This window comes from Ascidia mentula, chromosome 3 (genome assembly GCF_947561715.1).
Source record: "Ascidia mentula chromosome 3, kaAscMent1.1, whole genome shotgun sequence".
In the NCBI taxonomy this organism is placed as follows: domain Eukaryota; kingdom Metazoa; phylum Chordata; class Ascidiacea; order Phlebobranchia; family Ascidiidae; genus Ascidia; species Ascidia mentula.
In genome coordinates, this window is record NC_138568.1 from 15,588,202 (window position 1) to 15,604,788 (window position 16,587).

A 16,587-nucleotide genomic window follows, 5' to 3' on the forward strand; every position below is an offset into this window, starting at 1 on the left:
GCTGGCCTTAAATAACAAATATTTCAAAGCTCCTCTGGCAAAAAAAACTACTTTTTTGACGACGTTTCAGTCGTTATACAACATACCTTCATCCGGAAAAGTAAAGTGAAACGCTAACACGTCGATAAAAAAAAACACGTCGAAAACGGGGACGGGAACACAAAGAATTAAGTTTAAATATCAAGTTGTTGGTTGCCGCCTTGCCTCTAGCGTTATTTTGTCGGCCCTAAAAATAATTATAATTAGCTTGGTTGTAATTCGCTTTTTGAAACTACGAACATGTCAAGATTTTTTGCTTTATAAAATACGTCATGAAATCTTTGAATACCGTGAAATTATTAGTTCCGCCACAGAAATAACAAGTCTGTAAATTCTTTTACGCAGATTCGAATCAAGACTTGGGTATTGCGAGTGTAGGTCCGATATACATAACCAATTTCAGCGGATCTTCGGGAATCAAAATCTTCCCCTTAAACACGTCAGGTGAGAAACTTCTTTAGTCAACATGCTACTACCAATATACCTGAGTTTAATGGTGATGAGTAAGACGAAATGTTTCAACAGATCATGAATCGATTCCGCTTCGATATAGATCATATTAACATATATATATATATATATATTATTGACCAGGTATGTCTTGTTCTGTAAATATTTATTTCGCCGCGATAGTTCAACACGTTTACACCAATCAATGGGTGAACGCCTTTTTTTTATACCGTAGAAGAAACAAAAACCACCACGTGGCCGGAATATTCATCAGGAGAACACCCGGATGTATCGGATGCCGTAACAATCCCGTACCAGACCGATACACCTGAAGTTACACAAGGTATAAATTACGGAAATACAATAGGGTAATTTTGGCACATGGTGAATTGGTGAGTCAAATACATGAAAGTCATAGCCTATGGTTCTCAAAAAATTATAATGACAAAAGCAATTTTCCGGTCTGTGTTAGAGTTCGTGGTCACCTACCTTGGGTTTTAAGGACGTTTATCTATTTTAGTTTTGCACCAAGATATCTCGTTTTCTTCTCCATCATCTCGCCATATCACAACAAGTTCAACCAATAAGTTTATGTCTACTGATCGGGAAAGTCCAACGTCATCAGAGGTTGTCACGAACGAACACATCACGACTAAAGTCGTATCACCAACATCAACACAACCAACACAGTATTTCAGCGGTGATGGTTTGGACCAAAATCCATCCATCCAAACGACGCATTTTGAAGTTGTTACAGGAGTCACCGAGGTCCATGAATCAACCACAATGGAAGAAGAATTGACCACATCAACTGCTATAAGTACTTCCGCAACTAACTATGAAACAACCACAATAAAAGAAGAATTTGCCAATTCCACTGATAAAAGTACCTCTGCAACCAACTATGAAACAACCACAATAAAGAAAGAACTTGCCAATTCCACTTCTGCAATCCATTATGATGCAACCACTGCTGAAATAAAAGTAACGACGCCAATGTCTGTAAATACCACTGCCCTTGACTTCACCCAAGCGTATTCAACCAATCAGAGTGGCCTCGAGTTGACCAGTAAGGCAAATGAGTATTATAATAGCACAGAATTCAAAACCATCGTCCTAAAAGGCACCTTGCAACCAAATTTATCCACTTTTCCTGACCGTGACCAGAACAACAAAACGTTGTCAAACCCTTTAACGACTGAATTCTTTACAACACCAAGTAACAAGTTTGATTATACAACTTCGGCAGAAATGATTGAAGGAACTACCGACGCTCCAAATGGGTCGGTTTCGAATCAACCCACAAATGCGACGATGTTGACATATTCTCTCACAACGACTGCGTCCATCCCAGATGAAAAAAACTGCGACAAAGTGCGACACCTTCTGGATCAAAAATTCTTGCACGTCCACAGGCCGGTGATTTCCCAGAAAGCGTTTATCACTTTCACTCTGAACATCACAGTGACAAAAAACGATTCCCTCCAGGACATGTGGTCACCTTCGTACTGTGAACTATCTCGATCGATCCTTGAATCGTCCGAAGGACCTTTGGCACATATCGTGGGCGTTGTAAAGTACGATAAACCGTTGGAGTTTCAAGCAGACATGACAGTGGTTCTAATTACCTTGAATACCGATTACTCCATAGGATTTAAACACAAAGGCTTGATACTAAGAAGTGCGTATACGAGGGGTGCGTTTAGAAACCTTCGAAAACGAGGAATCTACATGTTCCAGGATAGCGTCCAGGTGGCTTTGGAACAAGTTGGTGAGAAATAGAAACAATTACTTCGAAACAGTGAAACCGTCGGGCCGGGCTACGTAGTTCAAAGCAGTAATATAGGACTTTACTATTCAACCTGCAACGAATTCAGCCCGAATTTGTCTTGAACCAAAGTCCGAAACCAAGCCGAAAGTGCCCGGCCCGACTTGTAATCTACGCCACAGCAAACACTTTTGCATGAACTCCATTCGTTTAGCTCTAGTGTTATGAACTATTCAATCCATATGTAACACAGTTTTCCAAATGAAACACATTTTGAAACCCAAAATGTGACACTGATTGTAATTGATCACGATATAAATACAAATCGTAAGAATGGGGCCGACATAAAGCTATCGTTTTTCCAGACACCAAGTTTCTTTGCGGCAATCGTTGCTCTTCACACCAGAGATGCCACCTAGCGGAAGATCGCTACGCACGATGGGGAGTTTGTACATCAGAATGTCGTAACGCGTCATACTGTTTGAACGGTGGAATATGCAGATATAACAGCATCGGAAACCAACAGTGCTGGTTCGTTGTTGAAACACTCATTAAATTTTAAAAGCGGTTTTGTTTTTCCTTTTCTTCTCGCCATCACATTTAAAAATCAGGCTTGCCATTACTCCGAATACACGTGCGTTCGATTCAAATAATTTAGTTGCAGTTTGTTGTTTTAAATTCCCGCCGTTTTGTCACTGAGGCAAATGAACGCGACTTTGGCCACTTCCCATTTATAGCTTTTGTAAAATGCGAAACACAATGTCTTCATCTCCGCGAAATTCCAACCAGTTTGTATACCCCAACAATACCCCAAATCTAATTGTTTTTGTTGATTTAAATGTGGGCTTTTCTTGCCTTGTCCCAAACGAATGCATAAACACTATGCATGACTTTTTCTAACCGGAATTGGAACCATTGTTATTGTGCTTATAAATCTTAATCAGCTTTCCAAATTGAAATATTGATCAAATTAAAATATACCCTGACCGATGTCACCAGATTTACAAAGTATTTTTTGCCACACCAGGAAACGCACCCAGGTTATCATGATTACAAGCCCCGATCAGATTTTCTTCTTGGGATAGGGCCTAAATTGGTCGAATGACTTGATTGGTGTTTTGTTTACCACACTGGGATTCGAACCCATACCATGATACCATGGTACATGACCGACCAGCCAAATGACGCCTATGTTTTTTATTTATTTTTTTGTTATTACCAATACGTAATCACATTTCACGAATAAGGGATGCAAAGCAGAAGGAAAAAAGTAAAACTGACATAATAAAATACATGGGCTAACAAAATACTTCATACAGTACACGACCATTTAGCTTTATGCTTTTCGTTTTTGCTACGCAAAACCTAAAATTACGTACATTGTTTACAAAAATTCACAATTAAGAAAGGTCGGGTTTTTTTTACCACACCGGGATTTGAACCCAGGATGTCCCGGACACGAATCCCGATTAGGTTTTCTTCCAGGTATGTGGGTCGGGCGCTTGACAGATATTACCAATTTTGCAGGTGTCCGTCTACTGCCATCTGGTGGTTCAGGGGCGAGAGATGCGAAATATCGGAAAGTCAAGTGATGGTTGTACTTATAGCAGGCAAGAAAAAGTTTGTAGCATTTTACTGATATGTAGGCAACACTACGTTTTAGCATCCGCATTTATTATCTTTTGTTTTAAAATCTTCTTATATTTAGGCGCGTGCGGTGTGTTGACTTTGTTCGTCTTTCTCGCATTATTAATTTGCATGGCAAGAAGAATGAACGCACCGAAAAAAATGGAATCGTCATCATCGTGGCCGAGAACAAGAAGAAACCAAGCTATCCTGTAAGATAAAATAAAAACTGCATGTGAAACAATGATAGCAGGACGTTGTCAACAAGCAATTTTAAATGTTTTTTGAAGAGCATGAGGAAATTGAAACAAACGAAATTATTTTTAATACAGAGATATAAGCGGAAGGCAGCAAGCTGAGCGAGCAACCCTGCAACAAAGACCTCTGTCGTTTCCGTCACAAGTTTCCATTGGAATGTCGACAAATGGGGGAACCCGTAGCGTACAGGACACAGACAGCTTACCGATGCGTGCCAAGTGGAGTCCTCGGGTAAATAAATTCTAATATTTTACTGGATATGCATTTGAAACTACCAAACTATTCTAATAGTTTTAAAATATTCTATTGAGCAGTCAGTTATGCGAAGGGCTTTTGGTGCACGCGTGCTTGAGACAGAGGAGAGCTCTTTGTATAGGTGTGCTTACTCCGCTTACGTTGTTTTTGACAGACACTTACGCTGCTTTTTAGCGGAATATAACTGTCTTATATACAAGCCAATAGATTTTAACTCCGAAAACATATTTTTCTATTAATGTAGTTTTTAAGTATATTAAATAATCATTGAGTGGCTTGTAAATTACACTCTACGAACCGATTTGCTGTTAAATCAAAGAGCAAATTACACAAGAAAGTAAGAGGTATTGCAAACGATATGTTTTTCAAATTGTTGTTCGCGGGAGTCTTACGTTGACTCTTGTATCTGGGGATTAATGAGCTTTTCCACAACGACCTAACGGCTGCGGTCTACAAATGAATGCAAAAATAAAAAAATATTTTTGTGCTTTTCCAAGTATTGCTTTGGCATTTGGGCGTCAACAGAGTTTGCATTGGCCTGGTGGTCCACGGACTCAATTTGTTTAAAAACCCTGCTGCCTAATGTCAGACAAAAAATCGCTCTCTTTCTTTATACCCCATCGCACTGCAGCATTTCAAATCGTCAGTGATAACAAAAATAAGAAAAGAAACGGTTTACCGTTGTGGACAACATGTCGCAAAAAATACGAATAATCGCAACATTAAATTTGATCTTTCGCAGAGTGGAGAGCAGCAGCTTTCTGTCGGGCTTCTCCGACTGAAATACAACGACCATGGTGAGCCCACACATGGCCTCGTCCAGGCGACAAGTTTTCGACGAATCAACTCGCGAGAGAGAGCCGAAATGAGCAACTTACATGGGGAGGCAACCGAAGAGTCGCAAATCCCAGCAACTCAAACCGAAATAGACTCAAATTACTGCAACACCGTGGTCTGAGCATGTCGATTTTTATTGCGCGTATGTTTCTAGAGTATGAAATAATAATAAAAGCGTTAATTAACATCTTTACGCTACCTTTGCTGAAAATATAGGATTTGGTAAAAATGCTTAACTTTGATTCGAACATTCTGGAAAGGATTTTAAAATGCGTTTTCAAAAACAGGATATAACCACATTCGGATGAAGGCTGCTGCATACCAACCAAAACGTTGAAACTTACAACCTTTTTTTAGAAGAGCGCCCTAATAGTAATCGAAATAACCTTTTCCTTATCAATGTACCAGTCTATAATTGCCAATGCAAATATAGTTGCTCGTGAGGCCCATCTATACAAAAACAAATTTCATAGTCATCACATTTACCGAAATATCTCACAATCCCAAAATAACACGGTCAATGGGTAACGAGCTGAAAAGTTCAAAAGCCGATTGTTGCAACTTTAAGCACACGGCAGCTAATTTACAGTGTGCAGTTGTTATGAGCAAACATTTGACTGCTGAACTTTATAGCGTACGAATGCACGACTAAAGAAGAAAAATGATTTACGAGGATTACGACACGGAAAAAGAACGACTTTTATCTGAACTTGTATTTGACCCAAGGCATATTTGCCTTAAAACAGAAAATCACTTTGGAACTCTACGCCCAAATAGCGTTACTTATTGTACCATACGTTGCAATATTTGAGGGGCGTTATAATTTAAAGCGTCTACACAAAATAATAACACAGCCGTATATCTGACTCCTGATAAAAAGGCTACACTCCAACCCTAAGACAAACTATCAGTTTAATACATAAGTAACAATCACACGAGTATTAACAATAAAACGTTACAAACCACGTGTACTAAAGTCTCTGTCTGTTCGAATCCTCTAATGTCAGGATCCCCAAATCATTGAATGTCTTTCACCCAAAGATATGTGGCATATATAAAAAATGCATATCAGGTTCATTTGAGTTCGGATTAATCATTGACTCATTTGAAAAGACAGCTTGTTGCTGGAAGTTAGTAATAAAATAGGTCTGCCGGATATTTAGATATCTTCCGTGTCTTCGAGCGAATAGTACGCTCGCCGTAAATGAGTCGATACGGGTTCAGGGCGTCATTATTATCCGACGTTAATAAAAATACAGTTGATGTCACGAAAACACATAACATATGAGAAATATGACGTTTTGTATACATATTCACCATATGACAAGTAGTGCACGTAACAGTTTTGTCATGGTTTTGTCTTTGTGATGGAAGGTTATGATCGTTAATACATAACAAATGGTTGGACAGAGGAACCAAAAAAAATATGTTGTAGTGTAGCGGTGTTGTGACTAAGAAGTTATTCTACAGTGCCAACTATTCTTTTTGTCAAATCTAAAATGAAAAGTAAATCATAAAAAATATATGTACAGAAAGTGTTAATTAAGGTATAAAATAGTTAAAACGTGCAAAGAAACCTATCTGAAATTGTACGTTTTGACGACTACCGGGCACAGACACTCTTATTAGTCAGAAGATACTACTACATCGGGTCACAAAGTATATTCCAAACTTGAACCACATTTAAGTATGTGTAAAACAGAAATCTGTGCGAATTTTAATGATTAAATGTGAACAGGAAAACAACCTGTTATTTTTGGTTATACATTTGAGTTAAAACACTACACGAAATCGTAGCTTCAATATTCGCACTGATGTCTATGTTACATAAGGCTTATATGTGGATCAAGTTTGGAGTAAACTTTGTGACCCGGTGTAAAAGCATCTTCATGCTTTCACATGGACGCCAGAATACCAAGATCAGCCAAACAAGAAGCAAGCCTTAATTTTAGGCTTGTGGTGGTATGATTACGTGCGCTTTCGTGCGCTTTTATTTGTGGAGTGTATTTATTTGATTCTGTATCTCCCAACGTAAGAATTGTTTATTCGATTGTTTTGATCTATCTTTTAAGTCTCTCCCGTTCCGTATGGCCGATGGCCCCAATGAGACAAAAAAATTTGGACTTGTACCAAAAAGATGATTAATCTTGTAACAACAAAAGCATTTTTGTGGAACTGATGCTGTTAATTTTTGGAGTGTTTTTTGCTTAGTTGATGGCTATGTATGAATAAAAGGAATATGTTTAATACTTTAAAATGATCGGTGTATTTCAATACAATGTCTTTATTTTGCAATTTCTGCATGAGAAGTAATGTTTTTTATGCTTGGGCCTTTGTTATAGTCGCCTAAAGACCCACAAACCTGGATATCAAGCTTACCGACTAAACTAATTCCTATGAACAGAAGTTTATGTTTGTGATAAAAATAGACTCTTCTGGTTTTTTATATTATGAAAATGGCAGCTTCAGTAACAGTGTTTTATGTTTAGTTATGGTCTAGAACAACTTGTTATCCTATTGCTGTTAACCAAGCACTTTACCAGAGGAGTACTCAACACTACAAGCATAAAAAAGCAAAATGCCAAAGAATAAAGGTAGGCTAAAACATTTTGGCCATACAGCATTTATTGCATGTATATCAGTTTTTTTATTTTTGCCCTAATATTTGCTGTGCTGCATTCAAACAATGTTTAAACTGTTTTAACCTAAAGTAATCAGAGATATATGCGGATATGCAAAATTTTGCTGAGCATGTTAATTAGTGAAACCAAGTTTTCTATTTTAGGATGTTTGCTTGGATTTATAAGATGAGGCAGCTTTAAGTAAATGTATTTGTTTTGATGTTTCTTAACATTTAGGTGATTTTAACTATGTTTATATTTGTGTTTTTCTTTAGGAAAGGGAGGTAAAAATAGGAGACGTGGAAAGAATGAGAATGATCGCGAAAAAAGAGAGCTTGTTTTTAAAGAAGACGGACAGGAATATGCCCAGGTTATTTTTTGCACAGTGTGTATTTATAAAATAAACAATTTAAACCAGCAACAATTGTTCTTGTAGTAACACATCAACTCTAAAACGACAAAAATAATTATATTGATAATATTTATTTGAACCAGATTTGTGTGGTTGGTTTATTTTAGTTTTGGTTCATGTTGGAAAATTACAATTGCATTCTTAAATTTCTTGATCATGCAGGTTCTGAAAATGCTTGGAAATGGAAGGTTAGAAGCATTATGTTTTGATGGAACAAAACGACTGTGTCACATACGAGGAAAACTTCGGAAAAAAGTAAACTTTGGCCTTTAGAAAACTTCGGAAAAAAATTGGCCTCTAGAAAACTGTTCACACTATTTATTGCAATTTCAGTGCAGGTTTTGTTTTTGCTGTTTGGTTATGGCTTTTAAATGTTAATTATTGTAAATAGGTTTAGAACTGTGATGCAACATCCTTTGTCTGTATTTATTCTTCTATCCCATTGGCCCATGTATGAAATATTTGATCATTTTTGGTCCTAAAGATGAAAAATTTACCGACATATCTGTTCTGAAGCATTTCTAATGTACTTCCCCATTTTTTGTGATAGGTATGGATCAATCAGTCTGACATTATTTTGATTGGGTTGCGTGACTACCAGGATCACAAGGCCGATGTAATAATGAAATACACAGCTGATGAGGCGAGGAATTTGAAACTGTATGGTGAACTTCCAGACAGCGGTAAGTTTGCTTGGCAAATGCCACAATATTAGTTTTTTTCCTTGCAACTGACTTTCTTTGTGCACCAAGAGAAAATGCTAAATCACAAATATAAATATTTTGTGGTTTTCTTGTAAAAATTTGGTTTTGCGTGAACGTTCCAGATGTGAAGAAACAACAACTTTAAACTCTTGTTTTTGCAGCCAAAATCAATGACACATTTGCGCAAGATGATGATCATGACATTGAGTTTGGCGATGTTGATGGTGGTGTTGCCCCTGTACAAAACACTGATGAAATTAGTGACAGTGAGGAGGAATCTGACATTGAGAGTTCCGACGAGGAATATACTTATGATAAAAGTAGCGTTTCACATACAAAAGGTGGAGCTTCGAAAGGAAAAACAGGAATCGATATCGATGATGTAAGGTTTTACCCTTATGATGTTTTCTCAGCTGATTTAAGCTAAATTTAGTAAACTCTTTTGTTTTTTTACCTTTATAAATTGGTTTTCACTCAATTGAAAGAGGTCAAAACCAATTTTAAGAGGCTTAAAATTTTACAAAGGCATTTGGTACACAGTTCTACTAATAAGTTTAAACTAAATATTGTCACCAGGGTGCCGATTTATGCCTTTTTCGCCATTCTAAGTGTTCGACACGCGAAGCCACTGTTGGACACGGGCGGCGTGAATAAATGTTAAGTTACCGCTATGCAGTACCTCGAACAGACCAACGCTATTGTTGTCTACCGAAGTCCATAAATTGAATTACTATAATTACTCTATTTAGCCTAACGTATCGCCAATCTTGCAATATTCACATCGATCTTACTAGTTTTTTTTTGAAGTTTGGACGGCAACAATTTTCCTATTTACATGTATATAGTTTTTTTGCAGTACATGCTGGTGGTAAACGTGATTCGAAGACGTTGGTGCATGTATAAGTCGTTTAATTTCACAAACAATTTTTTGGGTAGAAATTTGTATTTTGAGTCTCTATCAAAAAACAGCATTTAACTGAACGGTTGCGTAGTGTTGTAAACTTAATGGCCTTTCCGTTTGAGATCCCAATCCAAAATAAATTTGTCAGTTTAGATTGATAAATAAACGCAACCGCAATAAATTTTTGAACAAAAAAAAAAAACAGATAGCACTTGCTTTAACGTTCAGCGAATAAACTCGTTGAACAAACCATTGTTTCCAAACAAGGAGCATTGTTACCGAATACGTGGCATTTTTCGTTTAATCCGATTTTAGGATTCATAGCACCCTACAACATGCAAGGTTTTTAATTGTTTTGTCGTTATTTCAACGTGTATTCTAAACTTATGTAAGTACAATAATTCTGTAATCGAAATAAGCCTGGTCGTTTTCATGCGTTAGTTACATGATACGACATTTTTACTATTCGACACGCACGACAATTTTTCTCAAGATGTTCGACACGCAGAAAAAAATTATCACCCTGATTGTCACAATAATATCAATTCCCTAATTAAAATCATCCATTATTCGTCCACAAATCACAACAAAACTTGTGTTTTATAAGAAAATCTTGTTAATCTCTTTAAAATGTTACATTAACCTCTTTCACCCCCCAGCCCAGTTGAGAATCATCAGAAGTCACCACTTTTAATATTCCAAATAATAATATATATTTTGTAATGTACATCATAATGTTTTTTTTTATCATTTCAAAAGTAATTTTATTGTGGAACCAAGAATGTCTATTTAAAAACATTCAATTTTGGTGTTTTTTGCAGATATAGCATATGCCCTGTCAACGACAACTGTACAAATTTGTTTGGGAATGGTTGCGCCTTTACTGTTTTGTTGAGGATTGGCTGTCACAGTTTCTTCAGACAAAGAGGAATTCGGTTTCACAAGTTGCGTGTAATGTTTCTTCTCAGAAGCCCTCTTACCACTTAATATAAATGACTTTGTACATGTTCGTCTTTGCTTTGTGTTGTAAACCATGCTCAGTGTGGTATTGATGTTGCATTTCCCGATGTTCAACCGAGTAATGCAGACGGAAAAATTGAATTCTCGCTAATTTGTGTTGTTGAATTGCAGTGCTGGTGATAAATTGGTTTAAATTTACTGCAAGAAAATGATTTCAAGAGTGTGGTGTGTTATTTGGTAGTTGTAATGACAACGTCATTGCAGCAAGTTTAGTATACTAACGTCACAGATTATCTGGAAATAGGTTGTAGCAGTAAGCATTTGGCTTTCCATTCCACTTATTGCTATCCGTTTTCAGTTTCGAAACGCAATCCTGTGCAGGATTTCATGATTGGGAGAGTTTGCGCTATGTAGGTGTGCTTTAAAGTGCATGTGACAGGGTCATGGCAGCAGCTATGCGTAAAACAAAAAGTACCTTTTTCGATGGAGCGAAATTATTGTCATGCAAGGCGTTATAGCGTCAAAAAATGCCTTGTTTGCATAGGGAAGGCGCCTTGTATTGTAGATGACGAATACCCATAAATTATGTCACCTGAAACTTCGGCGCAAGCTGTGACGTCACACAAATATTATGCGACTGTGACGTCACAAATCAAAAGCTTATTTGTTGCTGATTATTGGCAAATTAGAAGTATATCAGCAACGATATTACTCTATACTTTGTTAAAACGGAAATGGTGCGTTTCCTCGCTCAGTGACATTACATGGCGTCATTTTTGGTGTGATATTATAACTTTAACCTCACCTTTGTGGTGACTTTCATCTGCGAAACATGTACAGTGGTTAGTTGCGGCGGATTGTTGTGATCATGAACTTGAACACTAGATAGTGACTGGATAGCTGTGTCCCATTATATTCTTATCTTTGTCGTTTTTTCTCGGCGATCTTTGCCATCCTTAAAGTTTGATTACTTATGTTCTGTCGGTATAGTGAACAAAACGACAATGCTTAAAAAGGTACTAGTTGACGCCATAAGTAAACCAATAACGGTTCGACTCTGTCGTGTTTTTGAAAAGCTTTTGTTTGACGTTATCAATCAAAAATGCCTTGACTTCATAAGACTGTAAAAATATGAAATCCGAAATGCTTGGACCACAAAAGCACCCTTTCCCAGTAACAGTTTTATTATCACGAAACTAAACAAGACCTAATATGTGAAATCATCGACCATCTGTTTGCAGCTTAAACTAACAATTAAAATCCGTTTGTTGTGCTCTTGTTGATGCAAAACCACAAAACCATTGTCTTACAATGTGTTCCATTCGAACGCGTAACTAAAGCCCCTTCTATGACGTTAACAATAAACTCGCTTTCGCAAGATTTCGTACGCAACGGTCTAAAATGTATATTTCATCTGCTGTATCTCAGAAACCTGTGGCCATGTCAAGCTACTTGTTTCGCCAAAAATATGTAAAAGTTATGACCATTTCATAGTTTAAATTGTTTTGATTTTGATTTTTCATGTCACAAGTACTTAAATGGTAAAAGTTGACGGTTCTTTTTTTATCGCGTTTCAACGTGCGAAAAACAATACAATATACGCATGTTCACACGTAACTCAATTTGTTAGTTAGCGACCTTCAAGGTCGGTAAAAAGTCCAGAACCACATTCCGTGGCAATAGCGCAGCAGCATCGCAATACAATCAATTCAACCCGCATTGTGACTCAAAATCCCTGTCTGTCGCTGTTCCGTCTGTTATCCACTCGACCTCCTTCTCTCCATCCCCTGTCCCTTTTCCACGACCCACTTCGTGACAGACCCCGAAAGGACCTCCCCTCGTCGTCTCTGGGGTCCCCAAATGCAGAGTATGGGCCGTCAGATGACGTTCCAACACCGTCATTTAGACGGGCTTGCGGGGCCCCACGACCCTTTCCACCCCTCCCTCCGGAGTTCGCGTGACCTCCACGTTCATTTTTCTTATCTCTTGGTGGTGGGGTTTTGGGTCTTAGTCGTTCGATTTCTTCTGTACATCCTTGACAAAAAGAATATGAGTTTAAGTCAGTGGTTACCAAAGGTTATATTTCGTTTTAATTTAGTGTTGTTAAGGCGCCTCAATCCTACACTTTTTTTGGAGGATTTTAATTGGTTTTTATCCAGTATCGAACAACGTGGTCTTTTAGCTGTTGTAGTAACAAAATAAACGAATTATCGTTCTACGAAAAAGGGAATTCGTCTCGAAAAACATCAACACGTTTTGTCGCATCCCCCGAAAAAGGCAACATTTTTTGGTTGCGTCGCCATCACATTTTGTGAGAAGTAAGTAGGTCAACAATTCATGAAAGTATTTGGTGCTGCGGCTACAGTAACTAGCATAGAAACATGCTTTTATTTTTTCCGTTTACAGTTGTTAATTACAAGAAGAAGACCGGCAACATTCATCATGTTTCATATATTTTAAAGCAAATGTTTTCGTTAGTTTAATGACGATTTTTGCAGAATAACCAGCCTAAAAGTTTCATAGCATAAAATATATATACCTGTTAGGTGTGAATTAGGATTTTCTTCTGTTGGTCTGAAATGATTGGAATATGTTTCGGGATCGAAATTACTGTTCATTAAGTCTGGACCGATCGTAAGCCATCCAGGTCGGATAGTGGTGTCACTGCAATAAAATATATTATTGGTATCATGGCAGTAAAAAAAATGTAATCTGCACCAAAACAAAACCTAAAACAGTTCAACTTAAAACAAACCAGAAAAACAAATATCCACAATTGTTTATTTAGTGATTTTAACAGATTCTTGTCAGCATATGCATCTGTATATCTCTATACTAAGTTACGAGTAATGTGTTTTTACTTTCCAAACAAATGAAGCCTTCTTCTTCCCAAACAGAAATGTTCAGCAATATGAAACAATTCCTCTGGTTTTTCAGTGCTACCGGGTTCTTTTTCCTCTTCTATGATCAAATCTTGGATAAACAAATGAGTGTTAACCAAACAGCTATGCACACAAAAATCTCAGTTGTACTAAATGTTTCAAGAATTTATGCATATGCTTATTTTACCAATATCCACATTAGCATGAATGAAATCTCCATCTGTGCTTCTGCGTACCGTCCCTCTTATACCCATCAGGCAGTGTTCCTATCGAAAAAAATAAATAATATAACTTAGTTTATGGATAACGTAATAGTATTTTTACAATATTTGTTTCATATTTGGCTTTGTCACTCAAACATCCTTTCTTTATTTATTATAATTTTACTTGTTAGGTTGGTTCTGTTGTTAGTTACACTTTTCTGCATTCCATAATTTGTATCTGAGTGAGACTACCTTTGTTCGAACAAACAATGACTCATCAATCAATGACTTGGTAGTCTGTTTTAAATTAGTTTTGATCCAACAGATATCTTCACATCTTCGAAAACCCCACTTTTTAAGACACATTCTGCCGTGATCCAAACCATCAGACGAACCGCACCAAAGAAACACAAACGATCGTTGAGCTGCAATTGTCTCTATTTCCAATCCCATAACCTGAGTTATAAGAAATCATCAAGTTCATAAATTAAATACCTGAGTGAGAGGAAATAAGTTTTGTGATCTTGTTACATTTTATATATAATATATATACAGTAATTATAATAACAATAATATTTTATGCAATGGCATGATTGGCAGGATCGCCCCAAACTTGGCGATCACAGCGTATCATGATTGTTTTGGTTTGCAGGTTTGGCAGCCCAGGCATTGCAGTCTAGCTGGATCAGCCACTTATAATAACAGTAAACGTGGAAATATTTGCTGTTTAACACCTTGACCACGTTATACTTTTGATGAATGCAAATTAATGAAAGGAACGAATATTGTGTAAATCTGACGTGATAGAAAAAACAACCCATCCACATTTTAGCACAAGAAAGCTAGGAATGCAGTTAGATTGCATGATATGATTGGCTTGTAGACACAGGGTTTAAAGTATGTAATGTATTACATTACACAAAAACAATAAAATAATCAAATGGTTTCACTTACATCTTGCCAAGATGTTTCTTGTCCTGTCAAAGGCAGCCCTGCTTGCTTTTTGTATTCTTCCAATGGTGGCTCAACCACAATCACATCAAACTTGTTCCTATATTAATAAGAACACTTTGCATATACCGTCATCAAACAAGAAATGTGCTACAGTATTTTACATTTGGCAAGTTACGTAACTGTTGTTGGCAATTAAATTTAACAAGTGCCTGTATTGTTTAATTGTTTGTTTCATTCTATATAAACAAATTTCCTGTCAATAATTTTGCATTAAACTGAAACTAGAAGCACAAACAAAAAGTTTACCATAATTTCAGTTGTCACTTTTGGTATAACAAAACAAAAATACCCTAGTTTGTGCAGGTTGTATGTTTTGAGATCACACTTCAAATATGTGGGTGGGGTATTCGTCTTTCGGATTACTTCATCTTTCAGGTGAATAAGGTCCTTTAACTTGGGGTATTCCCCGAATCTTTCAGCAAGTCCAACATCTCTGATGAAATTTTGAGGCCTTTGTCCAGTGTCCACATAGTTTTGACAATAATCATTGTGGGGATTTAGACTTTGTGTTCCTTTTAAAAATGTGCTGGAATCTTTATACACAGCTTCAGTGTGCTCAATTGTTTTCTTCTGATGAAAAAACTACAGATTAACAATTTAAATACAAAACTTTTAAATACAAAACAAATATCTAACAATCTCAAGTTTTGCAGATAATGGCAAAGATAAACCACTTTACATAAAATTAGTCTAACTATTTATTTAATTGATAGCCATGTTTGTCTGAACGGGTAGGACTCCAGATTGGAAAGTTTGCTATTTGCGCAGAGGATTTTTTTCGACAATCGTTAATTGCACGGACGCAATGTTTTTTGTGTGCTAATCTATTACCTGATTTTTATTGCATGGATTATCAGTAAATCCTCCGTGCATGACATTTTTTCCAATCTGGGTAGCACTTGACAAAACAGCTTTAATGCTTAAGTTACTACTTGCTATATAGGCTAAATGGGACAGTGGAACAATTAGATCAATGAAGTAAAATTAAAACACCTTTTCGGTCATAGAACTATCCAACCGTGAAGATTTTGATGATTGATGTGTTTGTTTCTCTCGCTGTCTCTTGCTGCTCGACTTTTTTTCAGCTTCACGCTGCTCAAACTCTTGTTTGCTTGATAATGCTAAACCAAGTTTGTCTGCACTTTCTACCCCAAGCTAAAAGGAGAACAACAAACAAACATATCCAGTTCAGGCTTAAATGGCCACAGTAAAAAAAAGTGTCAAGTTATATGAAGGTCAACACAAATAAGTTATATGAAGGTCAACACAAATAAGGGTAAACCAACAAACCTGCTGTGCAAGAAGCTCCCTTCTCTTTTTTTGCTTTTCCCGCATACGCTGAAGTCTTTCTTCCATTTTTGCCTGTCGGTATAGATGCCCTTTATTTTATTTTGTTTCCACCAACCAAATCCAAACAGTACCAGTCGGTAAATTCCCTGAAAGATAATGACTAAAAATGACCGAACAATGTTGTAGTTTTAATTTTAAAATGCGATAACAGGGAAAACTAAATACAATTGAAATGAATATTCCGTTTTTCGATTGATTTTAGAAATCGAAAATAGAATTTTATTTGGAAAAAGCACTGCCCATGGGAATCCTCCAACCATTTTTAGCAAAACACGTGTTGCAAATGTGACGTCACACACAACAGTTT

General features: G+C 36.8%; 2 protein-coding genes across 4 annotated transcripts; one reads left to right on the forward strand and one right to left on the reverse strand.

Annotated features, from left to right (window-relative positions):
- The first annotated feature begins 7,680 nt into the window (after positions 1 to 7,680).
- On the forward strand, positions 7,681 to 11,051 carry LOC145893973 (eukaryotic translation initiation factor 1A, Y-chromosomal-like). The gene is made up of 6 exons (XM_082982394.1): positions 7,681 to 7,827; positions 8,130 to 8,224; positions 8,429 to 8,521; positions 8,817 to 8,949; positions 9,132 to 9,352; positions 10,693 to 11,051. Exons 1-6 carry the CDS (start codon positions 7,812 to 7,814, stop codon positions 10,696 to 10,698), a joined length of 564 nt encoding a protein of 187 aa, XP_082838520.1. The 5' UTR covers positions 7,681 to 7,811; the 3' UTR covers positions 10,699 to 11,051.
- A 1,101-nt stretch (positions 11,052 to 12,152) lies between these two features.
- On the reverse strand, positions 12,153 to 16,347 carry LOC145894306 (N(6)-adenosine-methyltransferase non-catalytic subunit METTL14-like). 3 transcript variants are annotated; one of them, XM_082982850.1, is made up of 9 exons: positions 16,221 to 16,347; positions 15,924 to 16,085; positions 15,220 to 15,497; positions 14,871 to 14,967; positions 14,169 to 14,372; positions 13,901 to 13,979; positions 13,693 to 13,804; positions 13,371 to 13,495; positions 12,153 to 12,865 (listed from the first exon to the last, which is right to left on the reverse strand). In XM_082982850.1, the coding sequence occupies exons 1-9, from the start codon at positions 16,284 to 16,286 to the stop codon at positions 12,558 to 12,560; spliced, it is 1,431 nt and encodes a 476-aa protein (XP_082838976.1). In that variant the 5' UTR covers positions 16,287 to 16,347; the 3' UTR covers positions 12,153 to 12,557. The 3 variants fall into 3 exon arrangements, with proteins under 3 accessions (XP_082838976.1, XP_082838975.1, XP_082838974.1); XM_082982849.1 differs by having other exon boundaries at positions 15,220 to 15,500; XM_082982848.1 differs by having other exon boundaries at positions 15,220 to 15,512.
- Positions 16,348 to 16,587: the final 240 nt, after the last annotated feature.

What these genes read in the sequence shown, in the direction of transcription:
- LOC145894306 (XM_082982848.1), bottom strand. Translation starts at nt 16,286, where the DNA reads ATGGAAGAAAGACTTCAGCGTATGCGGGAAAAGCAAAAAAAGAGAAGG. An exon ending in TACAACCTGCACAAACTAGG is followed by an intron (nt 14,968 to 15,219) that starts GTATTTTTGTTT and finishes TTATTAATATAG; the next exon opens with GAACAAGTTTGATGTGATTG. An exon ending in TCATGCTAATGTGGATATTG is followed by an intron (nt 13,805 to 13,900) that starts GTAAAATAAGCA and finishes TGTTTATCCAAG; the next exon opens with ATTTGATCATAGAAGAGGAA.
- LOC145893973 (XM_082982394.1), top strand. An exon ending in GAGGAAAACTTCGGAAAAAA is followed by an intron (nt 8,522 to 8,816) that starts GTAAACTTTGGC and finishes TTTTTGTGATAG; the next exon opens with GTATGGATCAATCAGTCTGA. An exon ending in TGGTGAACTTCCAGACAGCG is followed by an intron (nt 8,950 to 9,131) that starts GTAAGTTTGCTT and finishes TTGTTTTTGCAG; the next exon opens with CCAAAATCAATGACACATTT.